General features: G+C 40.0%; 2 protein-coding genes across 11 annotated transcripts in view; one reads left to right on the forward strand and one right to left on the reverse strand.

Annotated features, from left to right (window-relative positions):
- LOC100227970 (ufm1-specific protease 2) overlaps nucleotides 1–17,206 on the forward strand; it is a 32,573-nt gene that overhangs the window by 10,866 nt on the left and 4,501 nt on the right. For 5 of the 10 annotated variants that reach the window (XM_072928317.1, XM_072928316.1, XM_072928318.1 and 2 more), the window contains 6 exons: nucleotides 178–254; nucleotides 1,930–2,054; nucleotides 11,763–11,876; nucleotides 13,415–13,557; nucleotides 13,634–13,739; nucleotides 14,179–14,402. In XM_072928317.1, coding sequence (XP_072784418.1) covers nucleotides 178–254; nucleotides 1,930–2,054; nucleotides 11,763–11,876; nucleotides 13,415–13,557; nucleotides 13,634–13,739; nucleotides 14,179–14,402 — 789 coding nt within the window. Of the gene's footprint in view, nucleotides 1–177; nucleotides 255–1,929; nucleotides 2,055–3,401; nucleotides 3,866–7,179; nucleotides 7,313–9,025; nucleotides 9,547–9,801; nucleotides 9,918–11,762; nucleotides 11,877–13,414; nucleotides 13,558–13,633; nucleotides 13,740–14,086; nucleotides 14,403–17,206 lie in introns of those variants that run through there. The other 5 variants (XR_012055611.1, XM_030271243.4, XM_030271244.4 and 2 more) reach the window with 5 other exon arrangements.
- On the reverse strand, nucleotides 4,017–7,164 carry ANKRD37 (ankyrin repeat domain 37). The gene is made up of 4 exons (XM_032748112.3): nucleotides 6,502–7,164; nucleotides 6,023–6,175; nucleotides 5,230–5,321; nucleotides 4,017–4,749 (listed from the first exon to the last, which is right to left on the reverse strand). Exons 1-4 carry the CDS (start codon nucleotides 7,162–7,164, stop codon nucleotides 4,512–4,514), a joined length of 1,146 nt encoding a protein of 381 aa, XP_032604003.3. The 3' UTR covers nucleotides 4,017–4,511.

The raw sequence follows: 17,206 nt of genomic DNA on the forward strand, positions 1-17,206 counted from the left end.
TGCCTAGCAAATAGGCCTTGTGTTAGAAAATGTTTTTCAGATTTTCTTAGGAAATTTACACAGGAATAATCCAAGTGACTTTCTAATCGGTTATCTATGCAGTGAACGAGTATCATGGATAATTAGAGAAGTAAGCCTTGTGAGAATGACAAATCTCTTAATGTTTTTCTTACCTAGCCAGGGTTCTGAACTAGCATTGCAGGGAAGAGAGCTTGCTAATCATTTCAAGACTGAGGGAACTCCAATTATGATTGGTAAGTGCTTGAATATTGAAGAATGCTAATGAAAGTGTATGGCCTCCCTGTGCTGAATTTCATTGCAATTAGAACCCATTCCATTTACTGTACAAGAGTTAATCAAAACTGAAGATTAATTAAAAATTACGGTTTTCCCAAGGTAGCCTTGGAAATGATACAGTTTAGTCTGGTTGGTATCTTTTTATTTAGTATTTCTTTCAAGCTCAGTATTAAACATAGTAACAAAAGTCAGTCTAAAGGGTGTTTTTATAAATTCCTATTAAGTCAGAACTTGAGCAGACTTCCATTCTCTACAGGAGCAGACATTCATAGAGTTCCCCAAAACTTTCCCTCAGAGAAGAATACTGTTTATCTGGCTTGGAAAAGAAGGGTATTATCCAAATTTGCTTTAAGACCAGTTTTAATAATCTGAAATACTGGTATGATAAGAAGTGCCATTTGTACAAATACTGTGACATTAATTTAACTATTTTTTCTATGCTGTGTTTTGGGAAATTAGTAATATTTACATTATTATTTTCAACTTTAAAAACATTAATTAAAGCAATTTTTCAGCCTGTATTTGTCATTCCATAATGCAGTGTAACTTTCTCAAAACAGAAGTGCCAGAAGTCCAGACTTTGTTATGGTGATGGTTTAGATTAGATATTAGGAAGAAATGTTTCCCTGTGAGACACCAGAACATCTGCACAGGAAAGCTGTGGATTCCCCAAGACCAGCCTGATGGTCCAAGGCTCAAGGCCAGGCTCAGTGGAGGTGGAGCCTTGAGCACCTGGTCTAGTGGGACGTGACCTGCCCATGGCAGGGGGGTTGGAACTAGGTGATACTTAAAGTCCCTTACAATCCAAACCATGCAATGATTCTATTAAATATTCTTGGCCTTTTGGCAGCCTTTTTGTCTGAATTTCAAAAATGTAGAATCCTGTCTTGAAAAATCTTACCCTTCCCTGTAATGCTCTCTTGTAGGTTGGTTTAATTTTGGTTGTCATTGGAGGGCTGGAGCTGAGCTTTTTGAGGGTGGGTTTTGGGGATTGGTTTTGCTTGTATTCTTCAGGGATTTTGCAATCCCTATGTGCTGTGTGGAGTAATTGCTACAATATCACGGGGAAGTAAAGTATTGCATGTTACCTGAAAGAAACATGCAAGAGTTGACCTGTGCCCATCTCCCCCTTTTCCTGTTTGCAGTCTGGGGAAAAGGATATCAGCATTTACTATTCTGCCACTAATATTCATTGATGTAACATAGCAGAAAACAGCAGATAAACCTCATCCTGGAATTCTGATTTCTCTTTCAATTTTAGTCCTTTTACAAACATGAAATTTTGCAGATTTTTCCTACAGTTAGGTTTCTTTAAAGAAAAAGTGCAAAAGGGGTGTTTGAAATATTCTTGACTTCATCTGGTGAAAGTGCTGAGGATTTAACCTGCCTTGCTGACTAGGAAGAAATTTGAAAATATATTCTCTACTTACTTTAGGTACTACAACTAAACTTTCTTAGATGTAGTAAAGATACTTTGTTTAATCATGTGAAGAATGCTAAGGCATTTTCAGAATCATCTTGATACAAGCTAATCCATTAATAGAAGGTTTTGATGTACTTTTATTTAACCCTTGCACATTAAATCAATCCCAGTGAAAAAAATATCAGCAATCTCTGTTTCTCCTATTTTAGGTGGAGGTGTTTTGGCTCACACAATATTAGGAGTGGCTTGGAATGAGACTACAGGGCACATTAAATATTTGATTCTAGACCCACATTACACTGGAGGAGAAGATCTGCATGTTATTTTGGAAAAGGTGAGGCTTAATGTACATATACACTCACATATTTATGTATATAGACGTATTTTGGCATTAACTAAATAATGTCCAGCAAAATACAATGTGGCTATTCTATGGCTTCTCCATTCCTTATGGAATTAGCACTGATGCCAGTTAACCTGCATACTACAATATGCTAAGTATTGTCAGTTTCTGAAACTTAGTGCCTTCAGAGATGTATCAGATCAGAAGCTACATCAAGTTATACTACAAAAGCAATGTTCTTTATTTTATATTAATTCACCCATCTTCCCTTTTACCCAGGAGTATATATGATAAATGTATTTTGTATTTTGAATAAAATAGAAAATTCTGTTCAGGCTGTAAGATGCTCCAAATGAAACAGAGAAGATAATTTATTTTAAATTTTAAAAGTTCTTTTTAAAATCCAGCACTAACCATTCTCAGATCAGGCCTTTAACAATGATTAGAGGGTAGGTACTGAATTTTTTTGAATATGTGGAAGAACTGCAAATGCTCAGGGGTATGTAATGTCATTTCCACATTTAAAGCCACTAAAAGGGATGATGCAGCACATTACAAAACAGCAAATAAAGTGTCAGAAATGTAAACTCTTAAAGCAGCTGAATCGTCGTGTAAGTGCTAGGTAACCAATGTCTTCTCTATTTTTATATTAAGTTGCAAATAATAACTTTTATTTCTAATCTTTGATACCCTTGTATAGGCCCAACCAAAAAAACAATCAAACAAAAAACCAAACCAACAAATAAATCCAAACAAACAAAAACTGACAAAAAAAAAAACCCCAACAAACAAAAAAAAAGGAGCTGTTTAAGAAACATTTTACTGACCTATAATGATCAAAGTTTGAAATGAACACAGGAAGAAACAATTTCCAAAGAATGTGTAAGACCAAAGGCTGTTACAGCTACTAGCTGTTAGAATGGTTCAGTGGTCCAGGAGGATAAAAATAAATGCAGGACCCACTTTCCTCATCAGAAGTGTCTAGGGAGGAGCTAAGGGAAACTGTGAGAATGACGGCATTTCAGAATAACATTAGCCTCTCAGGAGCAGCAGAAGGTAGTGGAGAGGTGGGATGGGGACAAGATGGTACTTGGTAAGAATTAAGCTGGGGAGGGAGGAAGAGGGAGAGAATCTTTTTGTAATGTGGTTTCCATTAATGTGTTTCCAGGCATGTAAAGAACTTTCAGAAAATTGTCATTGTCTTCTGTAGACATTTGAAAATAATTCATACATCTTAGATTAGTATGATTAGTAAAGTAAGAATAGACTCAATAGTAGTAGACAGGAAAAACAGAATTCAAAGTAGATTTAAAAGCTGTCTTGCTTTTCCTTGGACAGGGCTGGTGTGGATGGAAGGGCCCGGAGTTTTGGAACAAGGACGCCTATTATAATCTGTGCCTACCTCAACGACCAAAGGCTATTTAAATTCACTCTTATGCTGAACGTGCCGAGACAGAACAGTAGATGATCTAGATAAAACTGTCCTGTTATTTATCAAAATAATGCTTTAAGTCAATCAAACCCCACTTGAAATAGAAATTTTGGCTGAATGGCTTAAATTAAGAAACTATTTTTTTTAAAAGAAACCTCTAGAAATAAGTTACCTGCTTTGAACTGTATTCCTTACAAATGTATTTACTAGGCAACAAATACTCTGTACTTTTCCATAGCACAATTTTAGGCTTATATAGTATTTCCTCTCCTGCTAGAATCATTTTAGATTAAATGCCAAATCTGTTTGTTTTATGGAATTCTTTCCTGACAAAAAGATAAACTGTCCTCTGTGTTTCAAATTCCACTTAGCCAGCTGTGTTGTCCATTATGAATCTGTTCAAAGGCCTTGTTTGTTGCTGGTATTCTTGATGACATATTTTAGGAGAGGGAAAAGAATGGCTATATTTACTGAATTTTATTAATTTTTCTGTCATATTTACACAGAAAAAGCAAGATAAATAATTTTCCTATGCTCATTTATTTATAGCTGAACGAATACAAGTTCCAGGGGGGAAAAAGCCTCACAAAATTCTTCTGTAAGAAGTAAAAATAAACAAGCTTTCCTCCTTCTCAGAAGGAGACAATGTCCCAGCACACACATCTGACTGCTCAGTGTATCATCCAGTCATGGTTCTTCAGATTCCCCTTATTTCATGTTAGGATTACAAGCCATTTCTTCTGGCAACTAGGAGACAAGATCTGTCATAGAAACAAGTCTGTGGCTACTTCATCAGTAGTAGTACCCACGATTTTCATTTTTTCTGTGTCGAAGTAGCCTCATAAGTGATATTCCACATGTACTGTCCATATCGAAGAAGACTCTCACCTTAAGTACCTATGCAAGTTCATCCTTACTAGGAGGCTTCTAAATCTAACTGCTCTAACACACATTTGTTTTACTTAGATGCTAAAAACATTTTTAAAAATATTCTGAATTGTATTAAACCAACACTATTACACACCATCTGATCTTCTCCTCTTCCTGTTTACGGATCTGCTGGTTTCACTTTCCTGTGTCTGTGCAGTTGGATCCTCTCTCTGCAAGCCATGTCTGTCACTTAGCGAGTATCCAGACTGTCCTTTCAGTTTCATTGTCTGAGTGTGCTGAATTGTCCTGAGGAACTTGGCGCATTCCAGAAAGCCATAATCCAGTGCAAGGTCTGCTGCTGTCTGTCCACTGTTGTTGCATAAGCTGAAATACAGAATTAACAATAACTGATTAAACTGAAATAATGAGCAAGCACTGATAAAGTGGTAATTTAGGCAAATGTATAAAAATAAGTACTGAGAGTCAATACCAAGAAGGTTTGTCATGGATAGCATAGGGCTCATACAGGGGGTTGGTATTAAATACAAAAAGGAATAATTACTTTAAAATAATTTGTCATCAGACAATTACTGGCTTTAGCATATCAGAAAGGCAAAAAGAGGGTGAGATTATGATCAGGAATATTCTCTCAGCAGTTAACACAGGGGTATATAGCTAAACAACACCATGTGAGCATGTGGTCGGTGCTCCTTTGGTATTTTTGTCAGTTTTTAATACTCCTATGGCTATAGTCATGCTATGTTTACAGCCTTAGCATGTGTGTTCTGAGCAAGTTAAATGTACTCTGTGAAATATACATCCTATGATGCTCTTACTGAAGTTACTAAATGTCACTCAACTTACTCAATTTTAGCATCACCAGCAACAAGGAGAGCAAGACATTCCAAACTCCCAACTTTTGCTGCTTTATGTATCGGGGCTTCTCCAAGGCAATCCTAAAAACACAATTTATATATAACAGTCATTTGCAAGAAGAGGAATAGGATAAAGCTGTCTTGTTCTCCAAAATGACTGTTTATGTATACCATAAACTGTAGTCTGTTGTGAGTTCAGAGAGAGATTAAAGGAATACAGCTAGTAAAGTGTACTTGGTAATGACCATTAAATGTCTAATGTATTCATCAGCACAAAACAGAAGGGCTGTCTCCTGCAGTACTCATTGTTTAACCTTTGCCTTCTAAAAGATAACTTACATAGAATATTCTCTGCATGGATTAACAGCATCTCTTAGCACCATTCAGGGATGGCTGTGATCAATAGCTTGCTACCAGCTCAGAGGTATAAGGAATTAAACTAAGCAACTCAAGTAAAAATCCTTACATTTACTTGAAGTAGGGACAAACTTTTGGAGGAAAAATAACTACTCAGTTGTGTAAAATAATTAAGTTGTTTGGACATCTGCATGCAGCACTCGTAAGTGTGAAAATTAAATTATACACTGCAAGTGAAGTTGTTAATGCAATAATATACAGGATTTCTGGTTCATGCTAGAATAAGCAACCCTAGATATCTCATGCAATACAACTGAGCATAAAAAAACCCTCTCTTAGAGAAAAAGTGTGTCAATAATAGTAAGTGGATTTACTTCTGCATTCTAGATTAGAAGTAGAAGGAATAAAATGTATGTGGTTTTTACCTGTTGGTTCAAATTTGCTCCTGTCTGCAGTTGCCAAAGTAGGAAAAATGCTTCACCACCACAAGCAGCCAAGTGAGCTGGAGACTGACCAGAGGCATCTGCAGGTGCATTCACACCGCTTCCTGTCTCAAACAGGTTGCTGAAACTACCAGACTGAAACGAGATATCAAAAGAAAAAAAAATGTTACTTCCAGTGTAAACCAGGGCAGGTCTCAGAATACTGCGCCACAGCAAAAAAAAATCCCCTTGCAAATCACTGGACCTTCATGTTCCTTGAAACTGCCTTTTAAATATTTTCTTTTTTAAAGAGCAGTGCAAGAAAGACTCTTTTGGCTTTTAATCTCTTAACCAGAAATACCGATCGACAGCGGCAGTGCCCCAACATTAACCCCACAGCTCAAGGCAAACAACGCCGCATTCACTTCCGTAGCTGGGCTCTCGGTAAGACAGAACCGCAGACAGACCCTCCCAAACCTCACCTCTGCACTGCAGTCCAGCATCAGCATCGCCTCGCCTTGCTGGGCTCGGGGCTGTGGGGGGACCGAGGCGCGGGTCCGGCCGTGCCCGCCTCCGCGGCCGGCCGTGCGCGCCGGGCCGGGGCCCCGCCCCGCGGGCCCGCACGTAGGCAGCGGCGCCCGCCGCCCCACGGCAGTGCCGGCGGGGCCGGGGCGCGGGGCTGGCGGCGCGGGCGGCCATGGGGCGCGGGGCCGCCCGGCACGTCCCGCACACACTCGCCAGCCGCGGCAGCGCGCTCCGGAGCCCCGGGCGGCCCGGCACCGGCTGCTGCACCGGCCGGGAGCGCCGCTGGGAGCCCCGCGGCCGCCGCCAGCCGGGAGCCACCGAGCCCTGAGCGCGGCCCGGTGCTCGCTCGGCTGTGCTGCTGCCCCGCGCAGCCGCCACAGTGGTTCTGCCAGCCTTAGGCCCTTAAGGCTGCTTTGGGAAGGCTGGACCAAGGCAGACTCGGATCTAGAAAAGAAAACAATAATTAATTTAGATTTTTTTTTTTTTTTTCCCAAAAAGGAGCTTAAGTCAGTAAAAAGAAATCCGTACCACCGTCCTGCCCAAGCTCTGCCACTAGGGCCAGGGACACTGGCCAGACGAGCGACGCTGTGAAACCCAGCTCTCACCTTCAGCACAGACATTACAGCAAGTTCATCGCCAGTCTGAGCGGGACTAGAATTGGCAGTGGTGGATCTGGGCACAACCACCTGTTACATCTCTGCTCAAAACACATTTGCAAAAACAAAACTTTGATTGTCACTTACATGAGCTTGAAGTATGCTAGAGAGGGTGAGTGTCCAAGGTGTGCACAATTCTGTTCTGTTAGCATTATGTTATTTCCTTCTGTGTCAAATACCTACATGTTTGTTATGGAAGTTCTCATAATCACTACCATAATTTAAAAAAAATTAATTGAAAGTCATGTATTTAAAAAAATAATAATGCCATGGTTTTAATAAACAGAGACAGGGAAAAAGAAGCCTAACAACGTTCCTTTAGGGCATACATAGTTCTGAAATTAATTCACAAACATGATGAAATAGCCTTCTGCTTCTCCTTTGGGAAAGCTAATAAAAATTATTTTAGTGAAATATGAGCATATACAGTACAGTTTTTAAAGGTGCAGAAATCCAGGTAGATAGGCTGTGATCAATGCAGCAGAATTGTTTCAGAAAGTGACAGTTTTCTCTTTTATATGGAAAGAAGTATGCTTGTGTAATTACAAAGTATTGTATTTGGGTTTTTCCCTAAACAGCTAGCCAAGCTCATTAGTTTACAAACAAATAAAATTCCTACATTTCTAACTATGCTTTCTTAGGGACGAAGTACCTTTATGCAATTTTAAAGACTCTTTTGAAAACACACATATCCAGAATTAGCTTAAGACTAAATTATTTTGGATTGCCCAAGAGGTTGTGTTTTGGTTTTTGTTTTAAAGATCTTTCCTCTCTACCTCAGCAATTCAGAGGTTTCAAGCTGCTCCCGAGGAATCTCATCTTACCAGCCTAGCCACCTACATTTGCATCTGGCCAGCCAAAACTCTCTTCAAATTCCTGCTATTAATTAGTTCTTGAGCTTCGGGTCACATTTTTCACACCTCATTACTGCCTGCAAAACTTCTGCTTTTGAATAACCGGTACTTGTACTGGTATAAACACAGAAGCTACAGTTCTCATCTATTTTGTACGGGGCAGCCCCAAGTGCCAGTTGAGGACAGGGCTTCCCGGCTACAGCTGTTCTGGAATGCAACTCAGCAAAAATTCCCTCTGTGCTTTGTGTCTCGGATCACACATCTTGCGTATGTATCAACAAAATTAAATTGGAAAAATTGTTCTAATAAATGTGTAAGCACTCAGATAAACCAAGGTGTGCTGGTGAATCTCACACCCTTCAAAAGCAGCAATGCAGCCCATTGATAGTTCTTTGCTGAAGAGTACTGCTGCTTTCACATACTGTTCTTCACTCTGCCTGTTCAATCAAGTAATTAATTGATACTTTTAAAAAAGTCCTGTAGATTTCTTTAGTTATATCATCTACACAAAAAGAATCAGGATTAATTGTAGGAGTTTCTTGGTACTTAAAGTCACCTGGGACTGCTGGAAAACATCACGTTGAGCACACGGTTTTAACCACACAAATCTGCAGGCATCACTCTCCCAGTTGTTGCCTCTGTCCCTGTCGCTATAGAAACAGATCACACTGCCAAAAATGGAAGGATGATAATCATCTGGGAGAAAAAAGAAAAAAAAAAAAAAAAAAAAAAAAGCTGGGAGCACAGCTAAAGATTATTCTGAAAGCACTCTCATACATTTTCACATTAATCCCTTTTTGTAAGAGAGACAGACAGAAGCAATCAAGAGAAGTGGAAGCAATGCTTTACATTTCAGGAGAAACCTCGAACAACATTTTCTCTCAATTATCATTTTAAGTTTTTTAATATGGGCAAAACAAACTACATTACATTACAACAAACAGTTTCTGATCACTGGAAGCGGCGTGAAGTCCTGCCTGCTGGACTGAAGAGTCATGGCCTGGTGCCTTTTTCTCTGCATTGCACTCAGAGTTGGGGCTGTTGATTCCGACAGGCCGGGCGGCAGCAGGGAGGCTGCGGCTGCCCAGCCCTCCCGTCGCTCACCGGCAGCTCGCACCGCACAACGGCCGCAGGCGGAGCACAGCCCCAAGGGAAAACGCCGTCGTTGCATTCCCGGCCTTCCTCCTGCCTCGCCGAAGGCCGCGGGACCCAGGCGCAGCCATGGAGCGGCGCCGGGTGCCGGCACAGGCCGGGCCGGGCTGCGGCAGGCCCCGGCACAGCAGCAAGAGTCGGTCCAGGGACGGCCGCGACAGGAGCTCGGCACCGGCGAGGGCCGCGGCCGCGCTCTCTCGTGGCCATCCCCGGGCCTGGGACAGCTCATCCCGGCAGGACCGGGAGCCGCCCTCGGGCACGGGGCTGCCCGGGGAGCTGGACCGGCGGTGCTGGATGGCGCTGCGCTGCGAGCCCCTGCCGCCGCGCCCGGCCCGCCCAGGTACCGCTCCCACCGCTGCTCAGGGCGGGCTCCGGCTCCTCCGCGGCTGCGGGACTTACACAAGGGTCAGGCTGTGTTCACCGAATGTTTCCTTCGAGCTGGCTTCACTCAGCTTTTCGGTTTATAACAGAGCCTTCTCTTTCATCTTAGTCTTTTGAAGAACATATTAAAAAGGGGACCCGGCCAGCCTCAGACCTCTACTGTATTTATGCAGGTTTCTCAGGGAACAAACCCAAACGTGTGTCTATTCTTAAGCAGAGAACCAGTCCCACGGTGCGCTGTTGGCAAAATCAGAGGAGTCGCTGGTGAGGAGAGAGGCAGGTGGACATCCTCCAGCACCTTTTCTGGATGGACAACGATACTATGAAAAGGTGCTTTCCCTCTTTTAAGTAAATATTATAAAGCAGACAATTTTCGACACCTTTTCAGTGAAAAAAGAAACCCTTAAAAAACCTAAAAGAGGTGCTTTATGCCTGATTTCATCCGTTAAAATCACCCCCTAAATAAGCTACACTTTCCGCAAGCATCTAGTGAGGTATTCCAGTTCCCTCACAGGTGTCCTAAGGACTAGGTAAGTATGCAGCAGCCTATCCTTATAGCTAACTTCCAAGCCAGGTTGGATTTTTGGGCAGCTGACTGCCCAAATACACTTTTGTTTTCAGTTACAGTGAGAGTGGGCCCTGACCAAGACACAGCTTTTGATCTTTGTTCCCTGCCTGGGAACTGGAAGTTGTTGAAATGTATTATCTTCAAAATCTCTGTCCCTACTCACTTCAGCTAAAATTGGTCATCCAAGTCTTTGAATTGTAAATCCTCAGAGTAAGACTGGCTGGCAGGTGAACTTAAACCTCAGCTTCCTAGGAAATTAGAACTTAGTTCAGGAAGATAGAAAAGAATGTACAAACACTGAGTCAGGTATTTTCTGATGTGACATGCAGGGATTTACATGTGTACAGTGCAGCAGTGGTACAGTGTAAATTAATCTCACTGTTTGCAGCATAAACAGAATTAACCCACATTACTCAGGCTTTCTGCTTTCTGGGCCCTGTCCTTAGTGTTTCCATTAATGAATTACCTGAGACTAATTCCATGGAGCTGAATGAACAGACTCCTGTTTCTTGACAAGCTGGCTTGGATGCCCATGATAGATATTGCTGTACATCCCTAAATTTATTCTTTGAGCAGGTTTTAATTTTCAGATTTTTTTAATGTATATCTGTAGTGCCTAAAAATGCACATGCTCATATCACTGTACGTTTAGATATTGGGGGAAAAAACCCCACTTACTAATCACAGCCTTATGTCTCCTTCACAGAGCACTAAATTCTCAGGAAAGGTGAGATTAAATGTGCCTCCTGTACTTCTTTTTCTGATATTCATGACAGCTAGTTGCAAAAAGAAACTGGCTTTTTTTTTTTTTCCAGAGTTCTTTAAAAATACTCCACACTCATAATGGGTAAGGTCCCAAGACAATTAGTAGTTTAAGACAATAGCTTGGTCAGTATTAATAGGGGACAATTGGTTGTTGTGAGGACATTTGACTGATGAACTGTTACTCGTTCCAAGCTTTTGCAGTCTGATCTTTTTTTTTTATCAAAACACACAGAAAATTTGAAGTAAAAATATAGAGAAGAATATTTTAATTTCACTATTGTTTTTACTTAGTGTTTATGTGTAAAAATATTCAGTTAGGACACCAAGCTCAGTTAACTGTTGTATTACAGTTTAACTGTATTTTTAAATGTGGTTTCTTCCCAGACTTAATGCAGAAGCAAGTACTCTCTGAGATTCATTCTTAGGAGTGAAAGAACCTCTGTTGTTGCTGGTGATGCCTCCACAAGAAATGTGTGGCAGACATCTGGGTCCATTAAAGACTTCAGACATCTGGTTTATTAGTCTGTGAAACCAACCCTTATTAAACCCTCAAGGTGTAAGAACAGCTGACCTAAGTTAAGGATGTCAGATAGATGGAGCAGGGACTCTGAACTAGAGTTTATCTCCTCAAATTAAAAAGATTTGAGGCCGTTTGTGGGAGGGGAGAAAGTTTGTCAGAATGGCTTTTGGTTACCCAACTTTTTTGGTTGTTAACTTACTCTGTTTTCTGCCAGTTCTGTGGTTGTAACTTTTTGTTCTTCGTTCATGAGAGAAATACACCAGGTTGAAAAATTTTAAGGGTGTATATATCACAGAGTTATTGTTTGTTTTCTCTTTCCCAGGGATTGTACAAAGAAGCATTAAAGCAATTTGAAAAAATCAAGGATACAGATTTTCAAGCAATGTATCAGCTTGGTGTAATGTATTATGATGGACTTGGCACTAAAAAAGACCCTGTGAGTAATTTAGCTGCACACTTTTTATCTTTCTTCTATTATCGGCTGATAATTACTAGGAGCTTCTATGTAAGCATGATTATTTAGTTTTAAATTAACAGCCTTTTCATTTAGAGAGAGTTTCATAAAGTGCAGATGTTTACAGAGCATCATTAAAGAATAAAGGGTTGAGGAGGTTCTCAAAAATGGTTATAATAAAATAGGAATAAAAACATACAGTCATTTCTATTTTTCAATTAACTTTCAAGGGCTTGGTTGGACTTGATGTGGATGCTATGTTAAAAAATTGCTTTAAATTTTTTACTTTTTGATAAGCAGATTATGTACATGAAAATAAAGTGAGTCAAAATGGAAATCAAACAATTACATTTCAAAGCATAAGATCTCTGGCAAAAAGGCTTTTTTAAAGTACTTTCTATTCTTTTAGAACAGATGCCAGAGATGATTGTGCTTCTGCCAATGGTTGACAGTATTATTCTTAAATGAGACACATGAAAAATTTCATTTGTAAGCATTTTAAAGAATTCAAACTGAAGAATTATATTACAAAAAAAGAAGACAACTGAATGTTTTGCTACAATAAGGAGAGTTAATTTGTTGGTGGAGATGATCTTAAAAAGTGGAATGAGGAAAAAACAAAAGCATTAGGAATAAAAGGGTTGATTGTAAGACAGAAGGCCAAAAAAAAAAAAAAAACTGAACCAAAGAGTATATTAACAAATGTGGACTCCTGTCTGGTCCTTACAGCATTGTCAGCAGAACTTGAAACATTCTGATTGGGGTTTAGAGGTAGTTTATTTTTTCTGTATGTCTGCATAATTACCACGTTTGTTTACTTGCAAATAAACATTTTAACAAAGTTATTTCTTTCTTGTGTATTACAATATGAAAGCTAAATAAAAGCAAAACCTTTTATAAAGGACTGTTTCCAGTGTATTTAAACAGGGTGTCCATGCTAAATCCTAACTGTGTAAATCTTGTTTCTAAAGTACTTCTGAGGCCCAGTTGCTCATATGCAATGTTCTCCATCTGCTTATTTAACATTGTCAGATTTTGTCCTTTATGAGTCTGAGGTATTTTAATTGCAGGGACTTCAAAGTGTACTATGTATCATGTTGCCTTCTTGTTAAGGTTGTTTTATGATTTCAGATACAATGTGCAATATTAAAAAGTTCTCAGAATTCTGAAATTGAAAATATTACAAGTGTAGAATGTGACATTCATTTATGTAAGCACAATAATATTTTTGGGGAAAAAAATTGTCAGTGAAGAAGAATAATATGTTATCAAATGAACACTTACGAGGAAATGTTTCACACTAGAAATATGCTGGGCTCAAAAACTGAGGGGCTGTCTAATAACCGAAGATCAGTTCTGCTTTTGTATGACACTGTTTCCCAAGCTGTCCAGCCAGTATGCCTTAGCCTTTCTTCAAAGGGGAAATAATTACCTATCTGGCAGAAGTTAGTGCATTCTCGGGTTATATATTTCATCCTCTTCACAGTCTGAATATAACAACTTATATGGCTGAATTTTAGGAAAGGGGAGTGGAATACATGAATAAAATACTCAACTCCGATTCCCCAGAAGCAAGTCACTTGAAGTTTGCAGCTGCATACAATCTTGGCAGGGCATATTATGAAGGATGTGGTGTTAAACATTCAACTGAAGAGGCTGAAAGGTAAGAGCAGTCTGTGATTTTCCTGAAAAATACAAGATTGTGTGTTTCTTAAACTTTGTTGTCCCCATTTTCTTAGGTTGTGGCTTACTGCTGCAGACAATGGGAATCCAGAAGCAAGTGTAAAGGCCCAGAGTGCTTTAGGAATGCTTTATTCTATGCCGTTTCTAAAAAATCTGAAGAAGGTAAAGCCCTACCTTTTGAAATAAAAAGTAGTCATGACTAATGTTTAATTTCAGAGAAATAATACAGTGGTATATTTGACTCTGAAAGTTGTATTTAGAGTAGTTAGACCTTATCATCCATTTAAGCCTGTGTGAACAGATAGCCAGAATTCCTCATTTTGTCTCACTTAACACTAAGATTTTTTTTTCTTTAGTGAGAGTATCAGAAAGAATGATAGAATGGATTAAAGTTTTGTCAGCTTTGGTTACCTTCATAATTCCAGCAGGTAACACTGATTGACAGCTCTGACTGTAAATGAAGCACGTTTAAAAGCCTTACAAGGATTCTTCTTTCTTTTATGTATAAGCACTTCTTACAGGATGATTGGTGTAAAAGCTTTTATGGAAAGAGTATACAAGAAAACCAGCTACATACTGCAGCTTTGTGCCTCTTGTTTAGGCCTTTTTCTGGCATTCAGAAGCATGTGACAATGGAAATCTGGAATCAAAGGGAGCACTTGGCATTATGTATCTCTATGGACAAGGTACACGTCGAAACAGTACAGCTGCTTTGGAGCATTTGAGAAAAGCAACAGAACTTGGAAACATCTATGCTCAAGGCCATCTTGTGGAATATTACTACACCAGAAAATTTTACTCAAAAGCTGCTGCACTAGCCAAAAGGTAAATTTTGTTCTATTTTTCATTAAGGTTCTGCGTGCAAGATCACATAAAACAGATTTAAATTATTAATAAGATGATGGTCCTGTCTATTGAACTCAAGAAATGTTTGAGATAATGAATTGCAAAACGTCTTTAACAGAATAGCCAATGACAAAATAAATACTACAAGGTTCTCAATTCCTCAGTATGATTAAACTTTTCCTTCTGATTCAATAAAGCAGAACAGCCTTGAACTAGAAACCAAAGCAGATGCCCACATGCAATCCTGCCTTCCTCGTTCACTGTCTCCTCTAGGTTCCTGCCTTCACCATTCCCTTTAACCCCTAAAGTCATAGCGTCAAAGACTCCCCAGGTTGGAAGGCATTTCAGTAATCATCTGGGCCAACCTTTCTTGGCAAATGCACAGTCTAGACAAAATGGCCCAGCATCCTGTCCAGTTGAATCTTAAACGTGTACAAGGTCAGTGAATCCACCACTTCCCTTTACCTGCTTTTCCATCTTTGCTTTTCCATCTGTGGGGTCTCTTGCTTCCTACTTTCCTTACCTTTAAAGGGGATGAATTTCAATAATGTCCAGGAGAGCATTATTGAAAAATTCCCAGCACTCACTAGCTCCTTTATACTCCATAGAAGCTTCCTATGGAGACCCTCCCAACTATGTTGTGAGCTGAAGTTTACTATAGTGAAATCTGAAACCTTTGTGTTAGTACTAACCCTCAGAGTGCTCAACTGGATCCCAGATCCTCAATATTGTGATCACTGCACCCAAGGCTGTCACTCACTGAGGTCCTACAAAGCAAATTTTCTTGATTTGTGAGTAGCAAGTCAAGCAGTGCCTCATTCCTGATTGGGACATCTGACATTTGGTTGAGGCAGCTGTACTCCACTGCTCCATTCCAGGAACTTCATGGATGTCCTGGGAGTTGCTGTATTCTTCTTTCACCTAATGCCTGGGTAGTTGAAGTCACCTTTAAGATCCAGATTCTGTTACCAAAGCTTACTTAAGTGACCCAGGTATTATCTCGTTGTTCTTACTGTCTCGATTCAGAGGTCAGTAACAGATGCTTAGTGTAAGATCCCTCTTAAGATGATCCCTCTGATCCTGACCTAGGGGCATTCAATAAGGCTTCCAGAATTGCCACAGTTAACTTCTCCACATTCAAGATTCTCCTTAATTCAGTGCATGACCCCTCCTCTTTTTGTCTTTACAAAACAGCCTATCCATCCATCACAATCCTCCGGTCACGCGAGTTGTTCCACCTTGCTTCAGTTATTCCTGTGGCTGTGTGACTTTGAGTGGGTGCAGAGCTCCAGTTCCTCCTGTTTGGTCCCCAGGCTGTGTGCACTGTACTCATACACTTAAGGTGGTTGTCTTCTGGTCCTCACCTGGGAAACAGCTAAGGAACATTTGTTCCTGCTCTGGTTGGCCTGGCTTATTCCCCAGTTGGTTGGAGCATGGCAAAAGTGCAACCACTTCAGGTCTACTTCTGCATCTTGAACTAGTCAAGTAGGACCAGAGCAGTGTTGGCACAATGATCTATGGCTGATAAACAACACATTTCTGTGACAAACCTCAAGAGTTTACCAGTGTATTGATAAAAGTTCAGTCTGTCAATCAGATTATTGATTTGCTGGAAAAAAAGATGCAGATAGACTGCTTGCACAAGTGGCACACAATAACATTTGTGCTTTTTGGGGTATGTCCACATAGCTGCTGCTGCACAGCAGTAAATATGTCACAACTTGCCATCTTACAGAAGCTGCACTATATGCCACTGCGTAGTAGAAGCTCTGGTAGTTCAGTAGTTCAGCAATGGATGCTGTTTGCTCTACTCCATGCTGAGGACTATTTCTCTGTGAACTGCTGCTTTTCTTTTGCACTGTCAATAGAGCCATAACTGTTCAGTCTTGTCTAGCCTGTCTCACTGGGAATGAAGCCCCTCCAGTCAATGCTGCATGGTAAATCGTCCAGACTTTATTAAAGAGTGCACCTCATTAGCTGCAATAGTGATTGCAGAAAATAGCCGTGAAATCCCACAGTACTGTCAGAGGTGACCATTTCTGAAATAAAACACTGAAACCATACTTGAAACAGTTCCACCTAATTAGAATTGAAGATAGCCTTGAGGCAAAAATCTCAGCAGTTCAGCCAGTAATATCAAGCACCAATACATTTTCTGCTAAAATTTGTCCTTCCATGTTCATAGCAACTACATTTGTTACATTATATACAAGCATAAAACATTATGTGACTATGTACAGTATAACCTTGCCTAATATTTGGAGTCTACATTACCTACTGATACTTCAGATAATTCAGTTATCCCACACAGCTGTACTTACCAGTTGCTGTGGTATGTTCTTGAAGTCAGCTATGCTGAAATAGAATTTTTACCTGACTTGACTCGATATCATTGTTTGAATCAGCATTCTGTAGATTATCTTTTGGAAAGGAAGGGGAAAATGTTATCCATCAGGAATAGTAAGAGGTAATATATTACTGTTGTATTATTTCAATGTTCTTCCTAATAAGAACAATTGTGTTACTGTGTTTGTTAATGGGACCAAATTAGGTGTAAGAACATCATTCTCAACACATGCCTGCTAGCATGCACTGGCATGCAGAGGGTCTCTGAGAACAATCTTTCATAAACACTGATTTATAGGAAGTATCTATAAACTGAAATTATTTGCACTTTTTCTTCTTCTGTCAAGTCTGTGGTTTTTACACAGCTAAAACGATGCATAAAGAAGCCTATAATTACTGTTTGGTACCTGGAAAGGATATGGGGCTTGGGGGTATCT

The sequence above is a fragment of the Taeniopygia guttata genome, chromosome 4, assembly GCF_048771995.1.
Source record: "Taeniopygia guttata chromosome 4, bTaeGut7.mat, whole genome shotgun sequence".
Classification (NCBI taxonomy): domain Eukaryota; kingdom Metazoa; phylum Chordata; class Aves; order Passeriformes; family Estrildidae; genus Taeniopygia; species Taeniopygia guttata.